The sequence below is a fragment of the Lagenorhynchus albirostris genome, chromosome 1 (assembly GCF_949774975.1).
Source record: "Lagenorhynchus albirostris chromosome 1, mLagAlb1.1, whole genome shotgun sequence".
Classification (NCBI taxonomy): domain Eukaryota; kingdom Metazoa; phylum Chordata; class Mammalia; order Artiodactyla; family Delphinidae; genus Lagenorhynchus; species Lagenorhynchus albirostris.
In genome coordinates this window covers 180,235,527-180,258,874 of record NC_083095.1, presented here as the reverse complement: position 1 = coordinate 180,258,874, position 23,348 = coordinate 180,235,527, and the positions used below count along the sequence as shown (strand labels likewise).

General features: G+C 39.8%; 1 protein-coding gene across 1 annotated transcript in view; it reads left to right on the top strand.

Annotated features, from left to right (window-relative positions):
• C1H10orf67 (chromosome 1 C10orf67 homolog) overlaps nucleotides 1–22,937 on the top strand; it is a 91,476-nt gene extending 68,539 nt beyond the window's left edge. Inside the window, exons 13-15 of the mRNA XM_060161633.1 lie at nucleotides 1,141–1,228; nucleotides 6,264–6,347; nucleotides 22,480–22,937. Coding sequence (XP_060017616.1) covers nucleotides 1,141–1,228; nucleotides 6,264–6,347; nucleotides 22,480–22,482 — 175 coding nt within the window. The 3' untranslated portion in view covers nucleotides 22,483–22,937. The remainder of the gene's footprint in view (nucleotides 1–1,140; nucleotides 1,229–6,263; nucleotides 6,348–22,479) is intronic.
• The last annotated feature ends 411 nt before the right edge of the window (nucleotides 22,938–23,348 follow it).

Sequence of the window (23,348 nt, the reverse complement as noted above, 5' to 3'; positions counted from 1 at the left end):
GGACTCTCAACCACTGCGTCACCAGGGAAGCCCTGGGGATATATTTTGAAAGTAGGATGTATTGAAAGATTGGAGATAAGGTGGGAAAGAAAGAAGTCAAGGATTTTACCTAAACAACGGGAAGGATGGAGTTACCTTCAACTGAAACAAGCAAACACATTTTGGCGGGAAATCAATTTTGATTTAAGTTGCCTTTAGTCACTTAAGGGTAGAGGTCTGGTGGCAGTGATGAGTATATGAGTCTGGAGTTCAGAAGAAAGTTTAGGCTGGGGGCATACATTTGGGATGCATTAGTATAGATGGTATTTAAAGCCATGGGATTAAATGAGATCAGCTAAGAATGAGTGTTGGAGAAAAATAGAGAGATACAAGGATTGAGTTCTAATATTTGGTAATAACTGACTTTCAGATGCTTTTTTTGGATCTGATGTTTTCCCTCTAAAGGACGTCCCTCTCTTGTGAACTCTTTTCGTCTTTTGCTTTCTTGTTGGCTTGTGAAATTTGTGTATTCTTATTTTTAATTCCTTATCAATTTTAGATGTTACAAATACCTTTTCCTAGTCTATGAACTTTGTGTATGCTGACTTTTATTGTACAAAAGTTCTTAATTTTTATCCATCAATATTTTTGCCTTAGGTGTGTTTAGAAAGTCTTTCTCCATCTCCACTAAAATATTCTCCCACGGTTTTAGACAAGCCTTCTTTATGGCTTGTCTAAATCTAAGCCTAAATCTAAATATGATTTACCTCTCATATTTAGGTCTTTACTCCAGTCCTTTCCGGATTGGGTTGTGGTGCCACTTTGGTCACATACTATGTTCTAGTACATTCCCGAATCTGTTTCAGCGTTCCTATTCTATTCCATTTATTTTTCCTTTCCAAACTGTTTTTATACTATGATTTTTGTGGTATATGTTAATATCTAGTATGGCTACTCCCTCCTATTTGCTTTTCAGGGCTGGAAAATACATAATTTTAAAAATCAAAGAGTGGTAAGTTCATACTAATATTTTTAAATTTTTACTTGTATCTCCTTGCTCTTACACTGAACATTCTAGTTTCTAATCACAAGAACATAATACCGATTTGCTCTTTCCTATAATTTCTGTTCATTTTAATTCCACTGCTTCTTTTGTTTCAGCTTTCACGTCCTTAAGAACGAGATGTTTACTAGACACACATTGTCCCGTCAGTTTGGAGTGCTGACTGACACATCCTTCAATTATGTTGTAAGTACACACTGGCTAGATACTCTTTGTCTCTTTGATGATACCTGTAACGTGTCTTTCTGAAGTTAACATTTTTTGAACCCCTGACATTAGAGGCTCTGGAGATAGTACATGAGTCACTCTGCTGAATGCTGATGGCATAAGACAGAGTGTCTGAACCCAAAGAGCTCAATCCAGTGTGAGACATAGATGTGTAAACAAATTGTTACCACGCAGTATGGTTGAGCTATAATGGAGGCAAGTGAAAATTTCAGAGGAGGGGGACTCATTCCCCCGGGTGGCATTTATCAACCTGACCATTTGTGTGCGTGGATGGAATGTAGGAACTATCACAGCTCAAGATCCAAGTATCCAGTCACTTCCAAATGGAGAAAGGAGGTAAAAGAATCTATTCCTAGTACCAAGCCATTCGTTTTCACACTAGAAGTCACCTGTAGATAAAGCCCAATTCTAAAATAGACTTTTTTTGGAAACTGAAGTATAGTTGATTTACAATGTTGTGTTAGTTTCTGGTGTACAGCAAAGTGATTCAGTTTTTTATATATATATATATATATATATATATATATATACACACACACACATATATATACATAACTGAATATATATATGTTCTTTTTCAGATTCTTTTCCATTATAGGTTTTTACAAGATATTGAATATAGTTCCCTGTGCTATACAGTAGGTCCTTGTTGTTTATCTATTTTATATATACTAGTGTGTATCTGTTTAGTCCCAAACTCCTAATTTATCCCTTTCCTTTTCCCCCTTTGGTAACCATAAATTTGTTTTCTATGTCTGTGAGCCTATCTCTGTTTTGTAAATACATTCATTTGTATTATTTTTTTAGATTCCACATATAAGTGATATCATATGATATAAAATAGACTATTTTTAAAACTGTTTACTTAATGTTTTCACTTGGGAGTTGTAATTGTAAAGGCAAATGATGACCAGTGTAGAAAGATAATCAATAAATTGCAATCAATCAGTAACTTAACATACTGTAAATGCTGTTGAGAAACTGCTACACAGCTAAGTGTTCTGAGGACAAGTCAGGTTTGTGGAAAAAGTCACAAGAAATATAAATTTTGGTTTCCTGCTTCAAGAGGCTTACAATCTAAAATCACTTTCTTTCTAAAATTTTTTCCACAATTTTCACTTTAAGACAGTTTTCTAACTCCAAGTTGCTGCAAGAGATCAAAGAACTTAAGAACATTGGCAAGATAATATTATTTCTAATTTTTAACTAAATTTACATAGTAATATGAACCTTGCTGAGGATTTTAATAATTGACTCCCCTGAAATGTTCCAAAACTGGTCTACGTAGATGGGAATATATTAAGTCTCTTTCTTCTCCTTTTGGTTTTTTCTCTTCTCAACTGAAGGTTACAACTTTAATTGGAGTAATCCTCATTTTAGATATTTAATCAGCTGGAAAAATAAAATATTGGAGGACCCAGGAGAATGCTGTGCTACTCAAAAAGCAGGCTTTTTAAGGATTATCTGGTAAAATTTTCTGGTCCAAATTTGAATTGTCCAGGCTTTATGAAACAGACTTCTAAAATCTCAAAATTATTCCAGTCCAAGCATAGTAATAGATCCAGTATTTTCTTGAGAAAAATCTTGGCCCTGCCTCAGATGTTCATGCAATCTGTCTTCCTGTGGAGGAGAGATGGACTCTATCTAGTTGAGAATACATCTGTGTGCCACTACTTATTTGGGATTCAAGCTCATGAATCCTTATCTATATAGCTACACAGTATATATGCACTCAAGACACTCATCAAAGTGGACAGCGAATATTTAAGAAAAATAGACAGAGAGAGGGAAGGGGAAAAAGTGATGAGTGAATGAGTTAATGAACTTTGGGTAAACTAACATTTTCCCTTGGTTTCCTATACTCTAGTCACTTGTCCATTCACAGATATTTGAGTACAAATATGTACCAAGCAGCATGCTTGGGTTGCAAATGTCATCTCCCAGTTTGTGGACAAGGTTTTGGTATCTTTTCATAAATAAATTGTTCTTAATCTCAATGTTAGTTTAATAATCTTTTCCTTATTGCCTTTATATTTTTTTCTGTCTTTAAGAAAACCTTACCTAACCTTTAATGGTTGAGAGTCCGCCTGCCGATGCAGGGGACACGGGTTCGTGCCCCGGTCCGGGAAGATCCCACATGCCGTGGAATGGCTGGGCCCGTGAGCCATGGCCGCTGAGCCTGCACATCCGGAGCCTGTGCTCCGCAACGGGAGAGGCCACAACAGTGAGAGGCCCACGTACCGCAAAAAAAAAAAAAATTCTTCTCTGATGTATGCAAATGTCAGATCACTATGTCGTACACCTGAAACTAACATAATTTTGTCAACTATATTTCAATAATTTAAAAAAACCTAAAAAACAAAAAATATTTTCTTCTCTATAAACTTAAATTTTTTTTCTTGTTTTGCCTTTCGTATTTAGAGGTTTAATCCACCTAGAATTGATATTAGTGTACAGAACGGTAGACATCTGATTTCATTTTCTTTTAATATAATCAGCAGATCTAGCACCATTTATTAAAAAGTCCATCTTCTCCCCTGGTACATAATTCCACCCGTTATATATTATAGTAAGGGCTTATGTATGTATGAGTCTGTTTCTGTCTATTCTGTCCTACTGTTCTATTTGTCTATTCTCGCATCAATGTGACACTGATTTAGTATCTATACCTTTATTATAAATCTTTTTGTGATAAAACAAATAATCCTGCCCTGATGTTCTTCAAGAATGCCTTGGCTTTATTGGATCTTTACATTTCCATATAAAATTTAGAATCAGATTGTCAGTATTCACAGTATAAAAAAAAACATAAGAAACAAATTAAAAATTCTATTGGGATTTTGATTAGAAGTGCATTAAGTCTATAGATCAGTTTGGGCACAGTTGGCACCTTTTAGGTGCTGAATCGTCTAATCCATAAACAAGTCATAGCTTTTCTTGACAATATTATGTTAGTTTGCATTTTATCTCCACCGATTCTTTTCCAGAGACTTTTGTCAGTAGTTTCTAGAGGTCGTATATTCTTATACTCTATTGTTGGGGACAGCAAGTTTAATGAAGTTTTCATCTAGATCTCATAATAGGTCATTTTTTAAAGAGTATAGTTCTGATTTCAGGATACTGTTTCTTTAACTGACTCTACAGTTTTTTCATAGTCCCTGTTTTATTTACTCTTCTCTCTCATCCTTGACAGGGTGAGGTGTGTTGAAACCCAGTGTTATCAACTGCATTCTCTTGTGTGTTGCTCAAATCTCCCTTTTACATTTCAGCTGGAAGGCAGGTTGATAGGCACAGCCCCTATTTCTGACCCCAACTTCAGCAGGATTTTACCTTTTTCAGCCCTGGCAGAGAGGTTGTATTTTCTTCTACACCCACGGTATGAAACAATGGAGTACATTGGAACTTAAATTCTCAGCAGTCAGGCATTTAACACTGGCTTCTTTTACCATCTTTATGAAAGACTTGAAGGCAGTGAGGAAAGAACCATGTGTATATTTAAAAGAGTTTTCTAGACAGGGAAAGGACCATCGGAAGACTCTAAGACAGAAGTGTACCTGGCATGTTTGAGAAACAACAAAACATCCAGTGTGGTTGGAGCAGTGAGCAACAAGAGAGAACAGGAATAAATATGGTTAAAGGGATACTAGGACTTTGATTTTTTTTCTATTACTCTGAGTAAAATTGGGAGCCTTTTAGAGTTTTCAGCAGAGCAGTAAGACAGTCTCACTTAACATTTTAAAGGGACAACTCTGGCAGCTATGGAGGCCGGGGGCAGGGAAAGAAACAGATTAGGAAGCTATTGAAGTGATGCTGGTAAGAGATGGTGTGGCTTGGACCACCTTAGGAGAGCAGATGGGCAAAACGGGGCCGACACATGCCTGGAGTACTAGGTAGTCCTATGCGGTGCTGGATTTTATGTATATGTAGCAAAATGGATGGACCTTAAAAGCATAGTACTTAGTGAAATTACTTTGTACATAGTCCTCAGCGAAAGAAGTGGAACACACGAGATGTGCTGTTTTTCACCCTGAATCTAAGATGTGCTCAACATCGGTTCAAGATTTTATAAGACTCTAAAAGAGAAAAAGTGCTGCCAATCATACTGTGACGCTCCATCTATTGTCAGATGCATCCTGATTTTAGGGATGTTAAAATATCAGAAGGCTATGCCTTAGAATCAACAAAATAGGATATCACATAATACTAGCACAAATTAAAATACATGCACAAAATTACATATTTTTGCAAGAACATGTTCAAATAAAAAATACAAATAAATATTTAAATTGTTTATTTGGTGAGAGGAACAAAAACAGAGTGGGGGCAGGCTGTGGGGAAATAGAAAAATGCGTGCAAACACACTTAATGTATGTGTGTATACACACATACAAACCAGCAAGAGAGAAGCCTTGAGTAGGGAGAACGTCACATAAATTTCCAGGGTGCATCCATGGACCTCAGACCTCTTTTTGATAATCATGCTTGGTGTACTTCTGGTCCTTTTCACTTGTGCATTTTTAATGTCATGATTTACTTTGCAGTATATGATGTTGGTGGCAATTCTGCTTGTGTGCTACTGCTTCTGAACTCCTGGAAGAGATGCTTTTGTTTTTTCACTCTTCAGTTCCTGGGAATCACGACCATCACTGTGTAGCTTCCAGGAGCTGGGTGGTGCTGGGGATGACCCCGTAGTACCTGACCAGTTACAAGCAGTAAATCCCATATGGCATAGGGATAATCAAAAGGAAGTAGAGTCAGAAGAGACATTAAGGAAAACATTTTTCTTGAATGTTCTCTCAAAGTAGCCTGAATTAGGAAGGGGTCTATTCCTTGGGTTTAAAGGAAAGGATTTCCCCAGCGATATTTGAGCAAATAAGTTAGGAGCATGATTTTCATATCTCAGTTAACTAAGGACTGAAAAACATTCTACATCCATTTGGGCTGGTCATTATTTCCCCTGGATAACACGGTACATACTGTTTGTGTCTTTCAGAAAGCTAAACCTTTATTTGTGCAATCCAAAGTGAAATTGATAACAGCGTCGACATCTTCTGCAAATGTTTATCATGCATCTTCGGTAGGTAGATTATTTTTTCCCTATTTAACATTTAATCAGTCAGTATTATTCAGCCTCAGTAACGAAACGGTTTGGTTTACCTACAGACAACAGGTATGTCGACCTAGACAGGGATCACATATCCCTCCCTCCTTCACCAAGAGATAAGAATCTTTATTGTTGGAGAAATGGTTCACGCAGGATGGGTAATTAAGATTAATAATGCTTTTCTTTGTTGTCCTGAGATGTTTGGTTTCTGGATGAATGCATGACTTTTTTCAGCCAATTTATTAAATTAATAGATATGATAAATAAAAGAATGTTAATATGTATTTCTGAATATTGATCTCTGCTAACTAAAAATGAATTAAGTCATATTTCAAAACCAGGAACTGTCTCAGTTGGAACCCTGTTTCTTTTTAATTAAACTGCCAACAAACCCGAAGCTCCTGTTAAATCCCTATTTTTCCAATTTAATGCTTAGAAGAAAAGGACAACTATTTATAGCATTCTTTATCTCCCATCAGTCCTTGTGTGGCCTCAAATTGGACTCTTTTGGAGGTGGAAGTATATTTTGTCCACACGTTTCTGTAAGTCTTTAGGAAACAACCATGCTTGCTTTTCTCTAATAAACAAGTTGGATTAATGAAATGCAACGTTATTTGTTTGAATTATTGATGGTAATCAAAGGGTATCAGTAATTTCTGTTGTTCATGTCTGGGAATCTTTAAAAGTAGACTTTTATAATGAATCTTTATACAAGGAGGAAGTGTGTGATATGAGTTTAAATCCTGGACCCTAATTTTTTTTTTAACATCTTTATTGGAGCATAATTGCTTTACAATGGTGTGTTAGTTTCTGCTGTATAACAAAGTGAATCAGCTATATGTATACATATATCCCCATATCTCCTCCCTCTTGCGTCTCCCTCCCACCCTCCCTATCCCACGTCTCTAGGTCATTGCAAAGCACCGAGCTGATCTCCCTGTACTATGCTGCTGCTTCCCACTAGCTATCTATTTTACATTTGGTAGTGTATATATGTCAGGGCTACTCTCTCACTTCGTCCCAGCTTACCCTTCCCCCTCCCCGTGTCCTCAAGTCCATTTTCTATGTCTGCATCTTTATTCCTGTTGGACCCTAATTTTAAAATCAACTTTTTGAAAACTAGATTGAGAAAGGAACCTCTCTTCTGGGCCTCCATGCAGTGGAGAGGCTTTTTCTGTAGTGCTTACGGGTATAGGTAGTACCTTTGCCGGAGGTGCCTGCCTGGGTGCAGAGGAATCTTTCGGCAGTCACAGTGCTGGCTGCCTCCTGGACTGGCATTTAGGTGACAGTAACACCCAGCCTGGACTCTGTACCAGCTGCTAGCCTAGGGCATGCAATTTAAAGATATCACCTTTTTTTTTTTTTTTGGCCACACTGCGTGGCTTGGGGGATCTTAGTTCCCTGACCAGGGATCAAACCGGGGCCCCCTGCAGTGGAAGTGCGGAGTCCTAACCACTGGAGTGCCAGGGAAGTCCCCGAAGATACCAGCATTTAAATAAGGGACTAGCTCTGTTGAATTGTTGGAAATTCCAACCCATACAGTAAGTTATTTCTAAAATATCACAATGTATTAGGGGAAGAGAGACTCATGATTTATCATAAAAATATAAATTGTTAAATTTGGAACCTGTGTTCCACCTGACATTTTAATTAGAGAGCTTAATTAACAGCAAAAAATTCAGTTGAGAATTTTACATCCAAAAGTGATTTTTCTCTGCCAAGCAAAACAGTTTTCAAAGGTCCATTTGTAGTCATACAAACCGACCTTGATGGCCACCTGGGCCATAAGGCAGCTTTGGCCAAAACAAACACTGTCACTCCCTTTCCTCTGTCCTGAAAATGTGAAGTGTAGAGTTATTTCCAACCTGTCTACGGAAAGTCCTCCTAAAATTCATTAGCCCCCTTTTTTTGCCTTACTAATAAAATTGAAAGTAAATGCTATTTTATGATCCATAATTTTGCAGCATGCCACAAAGTGCCTCATTCTGAATATGACTGCACCGCAGAAGAGGCGTTGGGCGACAGTGTCATACTGAAAGCCTCTGGGCATAACCCTGATGTTTCTACAAAACCTCTGATATAACGTTGACATGTCATGTTTTCCCCTCTGAAGATAGTGTGGGGAAATCATCCAGTTAACAAAAGTTTCTGGTTAATTGGGTTCCAGTTCATCCAAAATTGACTAGAAATAAATTTTCTATTTTTAATGGATAAGAAAACCAATACATAAATGCCAGAAGGAAACTGAATTACAAATTTACTAATTGGGGAGTAGATGAGTATCAGCCTTTCACAATTATGGAGACTGAACAGTATTCACACTAGACGGTCAAAGGACCAAACTGTCGTCACAAAACAAATCACTCCAAGCTTCTCAGGTACTTCAGAAGGTGGAGAACCCCCTTCAGGCCCCTAGGAAATAGTTTAATACGTTATCAGTGTTTTCAAGCACTAATTCACAAATACATTTTCAAAGAGGTGTTTAACTACATGGTTTGTACGTACCTGACTTACAGACAGATCTTAATTACTTTCTATAACACAGGGGTAACCTATATGGTGACAGAAGCCAAATTCAACCCTGTAAAGTCACTGTGGTATTGAGTTCTGTTTTTTAAATTATGTAAATAGAATATTATATTTTAAATACCCTACGAATATTTATCCTCCCTGTTAACAGCATCCTTGGTGTTGCATCAAAGATAGAGGTTCTTACGTTGTATTTTCATACCACAAGGTACTTTTGAAAATTACGGATAACTACCATTTAGTGGGTGTAGGTACTATTCCAAATGCCTTTTAAGTTTTAACTCTAATCCTTACAAAAACCCTATAAAGTCAGCACTCTTGCTTTCTCAAGCCTTAGAGGAGACAGTTGGATTCAGAGGGGTTTAGTAAGCTGCCAGGTTTATGACCACAAATAGATTATTAATTTATAAATAAGGCTGGGTTCAGACCCAGAGAATGGGGCCCTAGAGCCCAGGCTTGTCACCACTCAGTTATATTGACTTGCCCCAAGGCTCACGCATGACAATGTGTGGTCCCATTTTCAACAACACACAATGGGAAAACGTGATGTAGCAGAAAGGCTTTGGAGGTGGACAGACTTCGATTCCTGTCTCATTCCAGTCACTCCCTGGGTAACTTCATTCAGCTCCCTCTGCTGTGTAAAATGGAGATGGCGACCCCACCTCCTAGCTTTGTTATGAGGATTAAATGAGATGAAGTGCCTAGCTGACCCCATCCCTGCCTTTCCTCCTGAGCTATGGATAATATAATCCCTGGGTTCCCAAAATAAAGTCAGGCAAACCTGCTTTTTAATCTACTACACGAGAGCTATGATGTCCTCAGCAGTAGGCTGGTGATTTAAAAGAACTGGTCTCTCCTTTAATTCTTTAGTAACTAATTGTCTACCAAGCATAAGAAAGAATAAAATTTGTCACTGGTATCAGATCATATGGTAGATATTTTGAAAAGAGCAAAATAAAACAAAACATAACTTAAAACAATGTTATATCAGGTGATATATCTTTCCTAAGCAAATTGAAATTAACTTCTTGTTATGTTGCAAGCTTTACTCCAAAAAATTCTAGCAAGAACAACAGAGTTATTCTTGCAACAAAGGAAGTTTAAGAGATAAATAAATCCTCATCAATATAAGGGAATAAAAAAATGAGGTACCGTACTATCTGCAGAATTTCAAAGCCGTTTTTTTTACACAGTAGTAATTATCCCAAAAGATCCCAGGTAACATTATTAATTTGTTTGCTGCTTAACTGTGATAAAATTTGGGATCTGAGCTGCCCATTGTGCACTGTGCACTGCCACAGATTTTATGTACTTAAGAAGACCTTTCTCACAGTCTAGTAATTAGGTGCTATTGACATTGTAATCTTTGAAAATGTTCCTAATGAGCCCCAAAGACACAAATCTCATAGATAAAACCTCAAAGTAACAGTGACCCTTTAAGTGGCTTGTCAGTAAGAGAAAGCTCAAACATAAATATCTGAAGCACAGGAGACACCCAAATTTAAACCTAGATTACATTGTATTGTTAATTCTCTCAGTCTTTTAGGGAAGAAACATGGAAGAAGTGATTTTAAAGGCTTTAAAGAATAGTAAAACAATCGCAATACGCTGGATAGGATTTTAAAACCTTTCTTTTCACCCTTTGAAACTTTGGACCTGAAAAGTGTTTTTTTTTTCACTAAGTGTATTATCCACCAATTTATAAAAATAAATATTAATTGAAAGTGGAGTTCGGTTGACCCTGCTGTTGTTTTAAACACAAAAATAATTTTAAAAATCACATAAGAAATTGGAATTTAAAAGATAAAAAGGAAAGCATTTTAGGCATAAGTGTTAGCATTGTTTTACATATTGTTTCTAGACTTCAGCTATAATTAATATAATTTACTAAGGTATTCATATTCAAATGCGTATTTTACAGTATTACCACATATACCACATACATACATAATATATAACATCACTTAGCATGTAATTGATGGCTATTAAAAATGTTAAAATAGGACTAACCTGATTTACTAAATATAATGTATTAAGGGGTCTGTTAATGTTCATGATGTCACTGCCACCAACTTTTCTACTTCCCTTATTGTCACCAATTACCTGTAATTCAGATGTCGTATTGCTGAGTTATATATGTCATCCTTGTCTTTGAGATTTGGGCTGATTCTCAACTACCTTTTCTTAAGAATTTGCCTTGCTCTTTATGCCTGTGTTCTAGAGATATTTTCTATTCAAGGCATGGGATTTAGGCTATTAAATGACAAATAAAGCCTGGAAGATCAGCAGTGTGTCTCTTAACATACCTTTCCAAATACAGGGAGTTCTCAATGGCATAGTAAAGAGCCAGGATGACCAACTGGATTTGAGAATTAATCTGAAGTTCTCTATCCAACTGAAGCTTTGTCCATTGGTCAAATAGGGAATTGAAAAATGTGAAAAATGAAAACAGATAATACATGCTTTGAAAATAATGTTAATAGCTGAAACAAGTAGGCAGGCAAAGTACTCTGTATTTGTAAGATCATAACAACTTAGTAGGAAAAAAGGTCACAACTAATACATATTAAAAGTGTACTTTATTAATTTGATGGACTATCTTGTATTAATTCAGCCTAGTGATGCTTTTTTTAAGTATTTGTAGACAACATTTCATTGAATAAATGCCACTAAGCATATTCCTAATTATGCCCCAGATTGGTACTCAGAGGTGTCCAAAGCATGTAGCATGCGGCAAAGACGGTTTCTGGTGTGTGTTATTATTCAGTCATTGGGCCATGAGTTGGATTCCAGCAGCCTCTCTGGCTCCTGTGGCCACTGATTTCATCCCAAACCTCAGCTGCCCATTGCCGCCCAGTCATTATAAACCATATAAGCCTTTTTTGGTGGTAACAGAATATTGAGAGAGGTTTTAATTAGTGTTGAGTGAGTATTAATGTTTAAATTTAGGAATGGTTCTGTTAGGGAAATGACAAAATGTTACAAGATGTTGGGTATGGATTCATGCAAATTCATGGACATATCAAGTTGCACCCTTAAGTGAACTGGGAGTGACATCTTTGCATGTGAATATTCCTTTCAATGGGAGGAACCCCGAGTTTGGAATTTGAGGGAATAAATGGAGATCAGAAAAGCGGATATTTATGTCAGTGTAGAGAAGTGTCACTGGGCTTCAGTCCTCAGCCTTTCCTGTTCCCGGCTGGTTCAGATTCTTTAATGCATGTTCCTTATCTTGAATGAAATGATCACATGGAAAAAAAGTAGGTCATAGGGAGAAGTATGTTGTATACTATTACATGCTACACAAATGGAAGCTAGAGTGACAACTATAAAATAATCTTATTATTTGTGTTTACATATCAGTGAGAATGAATTGAGGAAGGGCTTGTTGACTAATTTAGAAACTCTTTTTTTGTTTTTTTATGAAATATTTCAAATATTCAGAAAACACAGAATTACATGTTGAGTACCCATTGCATATGTGTATGTTTTAGTATATGTGCATGTTAAAAAGTATCATTACTTCAGTAATTTGTTTAGTGATGACCTATTGATGATAAATTCTGTTTGTCTTAATTTTATCTCCCTCTTGAGGGTAGTTTAGCAAGATACGATATTCTGGGTTGGCAGTTATTTTTTCCTCCACATTTTGTTATTATACCATTGCCTTTGAGCCTCTGCTCAGGCTTCTTGAAGTTTGTTGTCGATTTGTCAACCATTTGTGGTCATTTGAGTTTTCTTTATGTAGCTTTTAAGGTTTTGTCTTTATTCTTGATGGTCTTTAGTTTTACTGTAATGTACTCATTCTATAAAATGTATTTAATCTTGATTAATATTCAGAGTACAATTTGGATCATTCATATCTTTCTTTACTTCTAGAAATTTCTCAGCCATTGTCTTTTCAAATGTTGCTTGTGTAACATCCTACACATTATTTTCTTCTGAAGCACCTCACAGTCTCTTCTCATGCCTCTAATCTACATTTTCTAATTTTTGTGTTTATTTCTCTGTTGTGCATATGGATGGATTTCTTGATGTCACCTTTTCCAGTTTTCCAATCCTCTCTTCATCTATGCCCAATTTATCCCATGTTTTAGTTTTAGTTTAGTGACTTTTTTTATTTCCCAAGACTTTAAATTGATTCATTTTCAGAGCCATCAGTTCTTATTTTATCCTGGCCTGTTTTGCATCATAATTTATTTGTTTAGTGGACACTATCAATTATTTCTGTGAGCATACTAAACACACATTTTAAAATCTTTGTCAAACTATTTCACCAACTTAAATTTATCTGGAGTGAATTCGTATCCTGATAGCTTATCTTTCTGTTGTCTTTCCTAGCATTCCTTTCCTTTATTTATTTTGGAATTTTGGTTTACAGGGTCCAGTTTCTCTGTCTCATTCATATTCATTCCGTCTCTCTCTCTCTCTCTCTCTCTCTCTCTCTCTCTCTCTCTCTCTCTCCCTCTCTCCCTCTCTCCCTCTCTCCCTCTCTCCCTCTCTCCCTCTCTCCCTCTCTCCCTCTCTCCCTCTCTCCCTCTCTCCCCTCCTGCCACCTGAATGCAGTATTTCCTGAGTACGGTTTGGTAACTGCACCCACTTCCGCCACTCTCACTCCCAGTCTACAGCCAGTTCTTATAAGTTTGGGGGTGCCTGTCCTGCTGTGACAATAGGGTCTTGAAGCCTTTAAGCCATCAGGTCGCTTGGCTCAGTTCCTGTGAGTGAAGTAAGTTTTGCCTTTGAGCCTCCCTAAGCCCAGAGCTTTCTAAAAAGCCATAGTAGCCCCAGGTTAGAAACTTCTTTTTTCTCCCAATTTCCTTTCATTCATGCTTCTGTCTTTGAGGAGTGGTTTGTTCTTTCACCCAACACAGAGCACATTCAGCCTCTGTCACCAAAAAGGAGCTTTATTCCTGGCTGTCATTGTGAATTTCTGCAGCTGGAATTACACAGGTCTGTGGTTTCAGCCTGTGTATGAGTGCTAGGGCCGCCGTAACCAAGTACAGCAGCTGGTTGGCTAAACCACAGAAATTTGTGGTTTCACAGCTCTGGAGGCTGGAAGTTTGAAATCAAGATGCCAGCAGGGTTGGTTCCTTCTGAGGTCTGTGAGGGGGAAACCTGTCCATGCTGCTCTCAGAGCTTCAGGAACCTCACGTGTTCCTTTGCTTGTAGATGGTGGTCTCCTCATGTCTTCACACAGTCTTCCCTCCGTGTGTGTGTATCTGTGTCCAGATTTCACCTTTTTATGAGGATGAAGACATGCTGGATTAGGGTCCACCCTAATGACCTCATCTTAACTCAATCATCCGCAAAGACCCTATTTCCAAGTAAGGTCACATTCACAGGTCCTGGCAGTTAGGACTCCAGCGTCTTTTGGGGGAGACACAATTCAGTCCATAACAGCCTTGTTCATTGTTTTACATTTCTTTACCTGAGAAATGTTTATCTATTTTATCCCAGTATGTCTTTGTTTTTTGGGGTTTTTTTAAAATTTATTTTATTAATTTATTTATTTTTGGCTGTGTTGGGTCTTCGTTGCTACGCACAGGCTTTCTCTAGTTGCAGGGAGCAGGGTCTACTCTTTGTTGTGGTGTGTGGGCTTCTCATTGCTGTGGCTTCTCTTGTTGTGGAGCACGGGCTCTAGGCACGTGGGCTTCAGTAGTTGTGGCACGTGGGCTCTAGAGCACAGGCTCAGTAGTTGTGGCTCACAGGCTTAGTTGCTCCGCGGCATGTGGGATCTTCCCAGACCAGGGCTCGAACCCATGTTCCTTGCGTTGGCAGGCAGATTCTCAACCACTGCGCCTCTAGGGAAGACCCGCAGTATATCTTTGGATTATTTTCTTTTTAAATTGTTATTTATCATGTCCATACAGTATAATAAATCATGAACTTGCTATATTGTACTTCCTTCTCCCCCCACCAAAAAATTCCTATATGTTCAAACCAGTTTTCTTCACGTTTCTAGACCAAAGACCCTTCATTTGATTTCAGGCCTACCTTATGTATACAGTCTGTTCTAAGAACACTTCCCCTTTGTAAACAATGGCCCCACTTCTTATTATCCTATACATCAAAAGCACGTATTAAATATCTACCATTTCTTGGGCTTCCCTGGTGGCGCAGTGGTTGGGAGTCCGCCTGCCGATGCGGGGGACGCGGGTTCGTGCCCCGGTCCGGGAGGATCCCGCATGCCGCGGAGCGGCTGGGCCCGTGGGCCATGGCCGCTGGGCCTGCGCGTCCGGAGCCTGTGCTCCGCGACGGGAGAGGCCGCAGCAGTGAGAGGCCCGCGTACCACAAAAAAAAAAAAAAAAAAAAAAAAATATCTACCATTTCTTGAAAGAACATTTTAAAAGTCTCTGTTGCACCTTAGTAAAAGTCCTTTCCCCTGGTGTTCTGTCTGTGAAATAGGCAATAAGTTACCTTTTCTGGAAAAGGATGTGTTATGGGTTGAATTATATCCCCCCTCTCCCAAAAGATATGTTGACACCCTAACCCCGGTTCCTGTGAATGTAACCTTATTTATAAAATAGGGTCTTTGCAGATTTAATCAAGTTAAGATGAGGTGATTGGGGTGGGCCCTAATCCAATATGACTGGTGTCCTTATAAGAAGAGGGAAATTGGGGGCTTCCCTGGTGGCGCAGTGGTTGAGAGTCCACCTGCCGATGCAGGGGACACGGGTTCGTGCCCCGGTCCGGGAAGATCCCACATGCCGCGGAGCGGCTGGGCCCGTGAGCCATGGCCGCTGAGTCTGCGCATCCGGAGCCTGTGCTCCACAACGGGAGAGGCCACAACAGTGAGAGGCCCGTGTACCGCAAAAAAAAAAGAAGAGCGAAATTGGGACACACACACACAGGGAGAATGCCACGTGATGAAAGAGGTAGAGATTGGAGAGGTGCAGCTGTAAACCAAGGAACCCCAAGGATCTACAGCCACTACAGAAGCTAGGAAGTGGCAAGGAAGGATTGCACCCAGAGTTTGAGCATGAGCAAGTTCCTGTCGACACCTGGATTTCAGACTTCCAACCTCCAGATCCGCGAGAGAATAAATATGTGTTGTTCTAAGCTATATGGTTTATATTACTTTGTTACAGCAGCTCTAGGAAGCTAAAAGCAGGATGCCAATTTGATCATTTCCATGACATCCACATTCAATAGATAGACAGCCACCATCCCAAATGAGTTCAGGGACTTGTGTTTCCAGTTGGCATTACATCATCGTAGGGTAAGGAGTTCTGCCATTGACTTCTCAAGTAACGGAGACATCTCCCTTGGATTGATTAGAAAGCTACTTCCTCCAACTTCAAGGTATGTTGTCGTTTTAAGGAATCAAATGTGGTAAGGCTTGTGTATAAATGTGCCTGCCACTTCCCAGGCATTCAGTAAGTGATCAATAAATGTTTAATAAAATTGAGTCTGACGTTTGCGTCACATCATAATTGTATGAACTTGGGTAACAGCCTAACATCCCTATTTGTCCTCTGGCTAAAGAGTCCCACCACATCCCAGCGCTCTCCTCCTGTAATGCTGTCGAGGCCTTCTTTTCTTATTCATCCCCTCCCTTCCTCTTCAAGCAAGCGCCCTCTGGTCCTCCTTACCTTTAATGTCAGCCCTCCAGAGAGAAATCGGAACCTGCTCTCTCTCCTTCTCTAGCCCCAGATTACTCCACTTGCCTTCTGCTCTGCATCTCCCTGACACTGCTCTTCCCTAGGGCACCCTCCCTAGGGAATCCTTCAAATGTGAAATAGTTTTCAGTTGTTAGTGTATCCCCTGGCACTGGACCAAACCCCTTGCATTCTGTTACTAATGAGCGTCCCTTAACTCTTGAAATGCTCTTCTCTTTTTTTTTTTTTTTTTTTTTTTTTTTTGCGGTACACGGGCCTCTCACTGTTGTGGCCTCTCCCATTGCGGAGCACAGGCTCCGGACGCGCAGGCTCAGCGGCCATGGCTCACGGGCCCAGCTGCCCCACGGCATGTGGGATCTTCCCGGACTGGGGCACGAACCCGCGTCCCTTGCATCGGCAGGCGGACTCTCAACCACTGGGCCACCAGGGAAGCCCCTGGATTTCATTCTTTGATTCACTTTTACACACTTTGTTATTCCTCTGTATCCTTCAATAGATGTCTATGGCTTTCAGGATAAAACCAAATTCTTCAGTTTAGCATATAAGAGCATGCATAATCCCTGCCTCTCCCCTACATGAGCTCTCTAATCTAGTCATAACAAATGACTTGCTGTTCCCCACTCTTCCGTGCTATTCCATGCTTCTCTGCCTTTATACACACTTGCACCTAGGTGGTAGGTCTTGTGCCTGCTCTTGCTGGGGTCGCTCATATTCTACAGTTAGCTGGCTGTCGCTGGCCTCAGGCTGGCCGTCTGCTGGGCTGACAGGCGCAACCACATCTTATATTTCTCATCATTGATCACGCAAACCCAATCTTGCTTTCATGGTGGTGTCAGGGTTCTCAAGAACAGCAAAAAAGAGCAAGCGCCGGTGCACAGGGACTGTTGAAGTTTGCTGACACCACATTTGCTTCTGTCCCATTAGTCAGAGAGTCTCATGACCAAGACCGGTCAACGTGGAGGCAACTGGAAAGGCTGTGGATACCGAGGGGCCCACACTTCTTAACCTCCTAGGTTTCACCTTCTTTTTGTGAATTCATTCATTTATTTATTCATTCATTCCACAGACTTTATGAGCACCTACTAGATTTTACTTTTTTTAATTGAAGTACAGTTAATTTACAACGTTGTGCTAGTTTCTGGCGTACAGCAAAGTGATTCAGTTATACATATGTATATTCTTTTTCATATTCTTTTCCATTATGGTTTATTACAGGATATTGAATATAGTCTCCTGTGCTTTATAGTAGGACCTAGCTGTTTATCTATTTTATATATAGTAGTTTGTATCTGCTCATCCCAAACTCCTGATTTATCCCTTCCCCACCCCCATCCCCCTCTGGTAACCATAAATTTGTTTTCTGTGTCTGTGAGTCTGTTTCTGTTTTGTAAATAAGTTCACTTGTATCATATTTTGGATTCCACATACAAGTGATATCATATGGTATTTGTCTTTCTCTGTCTGACTTACTTCACTTAGTGTGATCATCTCTAGGTCCATCCATGTTGCTGCAAATGGCAGTGTTTCATTCTTTTTTATGGCTGAGTAGTATTCCACTGTGTATATATACCACAGCTTCTTTATCCATTCATCTGTCAATGGGCAGTTAAGTGGCTTCCATGTCTTGGCTATTGGAAATAGTGCTGCTATGAACACTGGGGTGCATGTATATTTTCGAAGTAGCGTTTTGTCTGGATATATGCCCAGGAGTGGGATTGTTGCATCATATGGTAACTGTGAGCACCTCCTATAAACAAAGACTTAGGCGAGGCACTGAGGATGCAGAGAGTCTTCTCAGTGCTTGAAATTTCTATTCTAAGACTGACACTCAAAGGTTAGCACATTCAATAAAAGTAATACCAGTATTTACAGAGGTCCCACGAGGCAAGGTGAACCTGAAAATGCCTCTCTGCATTTGTCACCATTTCCGCAGAAACTGCTACCTCATGAAAATCAGGATTAGCTATTAGCAGCCCCTTCCCTCATAAAGATCATAAAAAGCCAAAATACAGAAACGATGTTTAAAATATTTTCAGTGTGTAAATTTTTTAAAATTGTAACTGAAAAATGACTATATTTCTTTGGTAGCCTATAAATTCAAGCCACGGGATTGTGTGAACACAGCATTTCCTCTAAATATCAAATGTGGGCTAGAGGAGCAGTTAACATTTTAATCCTCCTTGCTTGTTTATAGGAACAAATTTGCTTGCAACTTCAGATTCACACTTGTGCAAATAAATTACAAAGACCAGAAGTGCAAATGAAAAATCCCTTTTCAAAGAACTATGAAGCTTCCATATTAGGTATAATGATTTTTCTCTAGGATTAGGACAGATTGCATGGGGAGCCCAGGCTTTCATAAAGAGGGGGGTGGGGAATTGACTTGGGCCTTCATTTTCTCACAAAAGGCACAATGCGAAGTGCATCTGTGAACATTGCATAATTTGTTATGTTCTACAAAGAGGTGGGTTTTTGTTATACACATACCAGAGCTATTTGGTACTGTTTCACCAATGATCTCTATTCAGGTCCAGAAAAGAAATTGGCCTCAGAAGAGTGAAAGGAGAGTAAATTTTTCTTTAAAAATTAGATACAGATTATCGCTTCAAAATGCAGGAGGGGATTTTACAAGTGACGGTGCACTGATTAGCTTTCCAATGGACACCCAGTCCTTTATGAATCGCATACTAGCTGTGGTCAACTGTGACCAATGTGGTTTATTACTCTCCCGAAGAGCTGAACTGAGATTACCCATCTAATTTAATTGAGAAATGTTGGGTGAACTTGAACTGTTTCATGGACATGAATGACCAGAGAATTTATTTGATAAGACATTAAGGGCTGAATATGGTAGCTATCTCTTTGATGGTTTGATACAGTCATTTCTTTAGTTCATTAGCAAATCTCTCGTAGATTTTTGTTGTTGTTGTTCTTCTTCTGGGGATTACATGAGCAGCCAAAATGAAAAAGGGAGAAAAACGTTTCTGTACCTCATTAGAAAAAAATTTTAAAACTTACCTTTATCGGTAAATACTCATGACACTTTTTAATGTAGTCTGAAAAGTGACATCAGCTTTTAAGTAAAGGAGGAAAAAAGATGTCAGGAAGTTAACTTGTTATTCACCAGCATTCTTTGCATTTTCTTGTAAACTGGGCAGTGTGAGCTTTTATTGCTGGCATCTCAATGAAACGTTTAAGGTAACTTTACCATTAGCAGAGCACACAAGGTAGCATCAGATGAAAAGGTGCTTTCTCTTCTTATGTCTGCTAACATTAACATAAATTCTGCTGTATTCCCAATGACAAGCGCTAAGGTGTAATGTGGATGTTTGCATCTTTTTTTAAACTGTATTTAAATGTGATATCTTTTAAACTACTCACAGAAACTCAGAGATGGAAACTCTTAAGAATAAATTACAAAATCACACCTCATGTTCCTAGTGACTCTTTAAATGGAATTTTTCATTGAAACTTTGTCATTAAAATAGAAAGGCCTTTGGTTGTGCCCATACAAGCATAATAAATTGTATATGTTTGTGATACTGAATGACTCTTGCCCATATGCTGCACTGCAAAGCTACATGAATAAGGCATTTACCAAATCAGGCCCACCACATTAAACAGAAAAACAATCTTTATTCATGGTAACTTATCAGTTTCAATTAATCAACCTTAACAATGGAAATTCTGATGTGTTCAAGCAACTTGAAAGCAATAGGTCATCTTGAGGGCAGCCATGTTGTGTCTTTGTGCCTAAGGTTTCAAACAAAGAGACATCTCCAATAAATATACATGCATATACATACATACATGTGCATATATATATGTACCAATGGATGGCCATATCTATGCCGGGTCACGCCAACCAAAATGCATGTTAAGTATTTAAGACTTTTATCATAGCAAATGTAATTATTTTCCTCCAAGTATTACTTTTTGAGCTCTGCAAGTGTAAACAAAAGGAAAGAAATTTCCATTGGATGACCATCCTTTCAGTTTCTGTGCTGCTATGTGAATAGCATTGTGCAAACCATTCCAATGGTTTTGAAAAGGGGTAACCATTGGTTTGATTTGGTTACACGGTTTAGTAAAGAGCTCCCTCCCACTGCCTTAGGGTCTGTGAAAGGTCTGTGACCTGTTTAGAACTGCCAAGTGAAATGTCATGTCGCCCCTCCCAAATGGGAGTATCTGCATTCATTTGATCAGTATAAAAAATGATTGGGGATGGCGAGATCAGTGCTTTTGAATTGCAATTTATAGCAGTTTACAAAAATGCACATTGTTGGAAAAGAAAACATGGAAGTGTTTCTTTCCAAATTGCATTACCTGTGAAATGTCATTAGTCTTTTAAGGATATTTACATCCTTTTTTTAAATTATTATTTAGGAGACATACTTCAGCTAAAGAAAATCAGAATTTTATTATATGATAATTTTTAAAACTTGTATTTTGGTTCTAGTAGCAGAATTTAAGGAACACAGTGTGTCCGCCTTCTAAGGATTAAACATAATTTGTTATCATTTCCACTTATTCGTTCTCTAAGATGGTCTTTGCTAATCCGTTGCATTAGCGGAGGATTCCCAATTATCTTTCCCAGATTCTAGAGGAGTCCTTTGCTGGTAAATGCCTTGTCTGCTGATTTCTAATAGGGAATCTGAAACCACAGGTATATTTAATTCTACTAGGTCTCCGTTATTCTTTCAGTGGTTTACTACTGAAACTTCTTCGTTGGATGAATACTTTCTAAAGTATGTTACCCTTTGATTCATCTACATGTATGCACAGTTTCATAAAAGGAATGTTATTTCTTTTCATTAAATTCGTTCAAGAGTACATGAACTTTATCCCAAAAGTTAAGGTAGGCTGTTCCAGTTCATAAGTTAATGCAGCCACCTGGGTCTCTGGGATCCGGAAGTGCTGAAAGTTCCATCTTCTTCAACTTAGGCAGTGGGTAGAACCGGACATTATTTTGAAGATTCTTCTTTTAGTAAGAAAAGTTACCTTGGGAAAGGGGCCTTACAACTTCCCTGGCTGATACTGGACGAGAGAAAGAGGGACCCTGCTTCAGGGAATACTTGACCCAGATACACTCCCTAGCACTCCACTTTGAACCTCCCAACCATTGAAAGCTGAGCTTGTCGCGTTTTTATCTTTGTTCATGTTATGCCTTGGAATGACAGCCTGGCTCTGTGTCCCCCTCTTCCACTGCCCCGGCTGTGAGTGTCCACATTGACACCTACCGGTGACCGCAGGCTGCAAGTCTTTGTTGCCTTCTCCACGCTCCTGGCTTTCACTGGGGTTAGCTCAGGGCCTTTGTTCCCCTTCAAAGCTGGAACATCATATCCCATGTTGTGGCTTTGCTGTCTCAGACCCCCAACGCTTTCCTCACAATTTACACACCAGGTAAATGTCCCTCCCTACCGAGCAGAGAGCCCAGCCTGGGGCGGGAGGGGCGGGGAGCAGGGAGGGCAAACCTCCCCACCCCCCCAACATCAGAACCCCGCCAAGTTGATTGTCTTTCCTCCTCATTCATAATTTGCTATTTCATAAGGAGGAAAGATTGAAAACGCATATGGAAATGTAAACCTTAGTCAGATCCTAGGACCCAAACACAAGACAACCCCTGCCTTGTTTTATTCTCTTACGACGGCTCGTAACTCCTGAGTCAGAACCGGCCTTGGTCACAGGCACCTCAGACCATATCTCCAGTCTGGGGCAGCAGGAAAACTACCTCAGGGGAAAACTTGACGGGCACATGCTATTTTGAAGGCCAAGGAGGATCTGGCCGCCTGACTGACCTGCCCTCACCCCCTCGTCGAGGTGACTGAAGAGGCCCCCCAGCTGGAGCCAGGCCTGGGAGACTCCACTGAAAGTGAGGGAAAGAGCTATGGGTGAGGAGTGGTTTATGTACAGAAGTAAAACAAATTTCACATCTCTTGGTCTCTCCCTATGTTTAGTGAGGCTGTCAGAAGCCCTGGAAGAAGAGTCTTTGGAGAAGCCATCGATGCCCCAGAACACCCCAGTCAACAATACGGATGCCCCTGAGTAGGCACCGGACACTGGGCTGCGCAGAGCGGGACCCCAGGAAGAGGGCCCTCCCCATCCTGGCGTAAGGACTGCCTCCCTGACAAGGGACAGCATCTCCAAGGCGTTTCTAACATAACTGTTCCGTCTCTCCACATGTCGCACACGCTCTGGAGCACCGCGCTTGAAGAGAAGGCCAAGTGCGCGCTCTGTGCGCACCTTTCCAAGCTCGGAAGGAAACCCCGCTCGCTGGCGCTTGGTGAGCGGGGCGCACAGACCCCGAGCCGCCGCCAAATCCATCCCGGCGCTTCCTGGGCTCAGCGGGGTGCCCCAGCGCCTTAGGGTGGGAAGGAACGGACTTCAATTAAAATTAAAAAGTTTGAGGCACTAAGCCAGTGTCATTCCCTCTCTAATCCACTCCGTCTCTCTGTAACAGGAAGTCGAACTGATTTGCTGCCAACTGATCCCATAAAGGAGAACCAGGAAACCTCGAAGGGGATTTTAAATTTCCTCTAAGGAGGTCCGCTCCGACATGGGCACGAGACTCCCAGAGTATCTTAAACGCTGTAAACAATTCTTCAGTAAGTGTGGACACTCTTTGGACTAGTGCTTCCAGGTAAGGATCAAGATGAAGATTTACATATCTATTCTTTCCGGAATGTCAGGTACCATTTCCCGAAAGACCGGTTTGCTTTCTTCTCGGCGCAGTGGTCAATTCGGTCCTTTCTGTTCCCTTGACTACAAGTCAGGCCCAGTCTGCAGCCCAGTTTCAAGATAGTAGGCTCTGGATTGCAGATTTCTA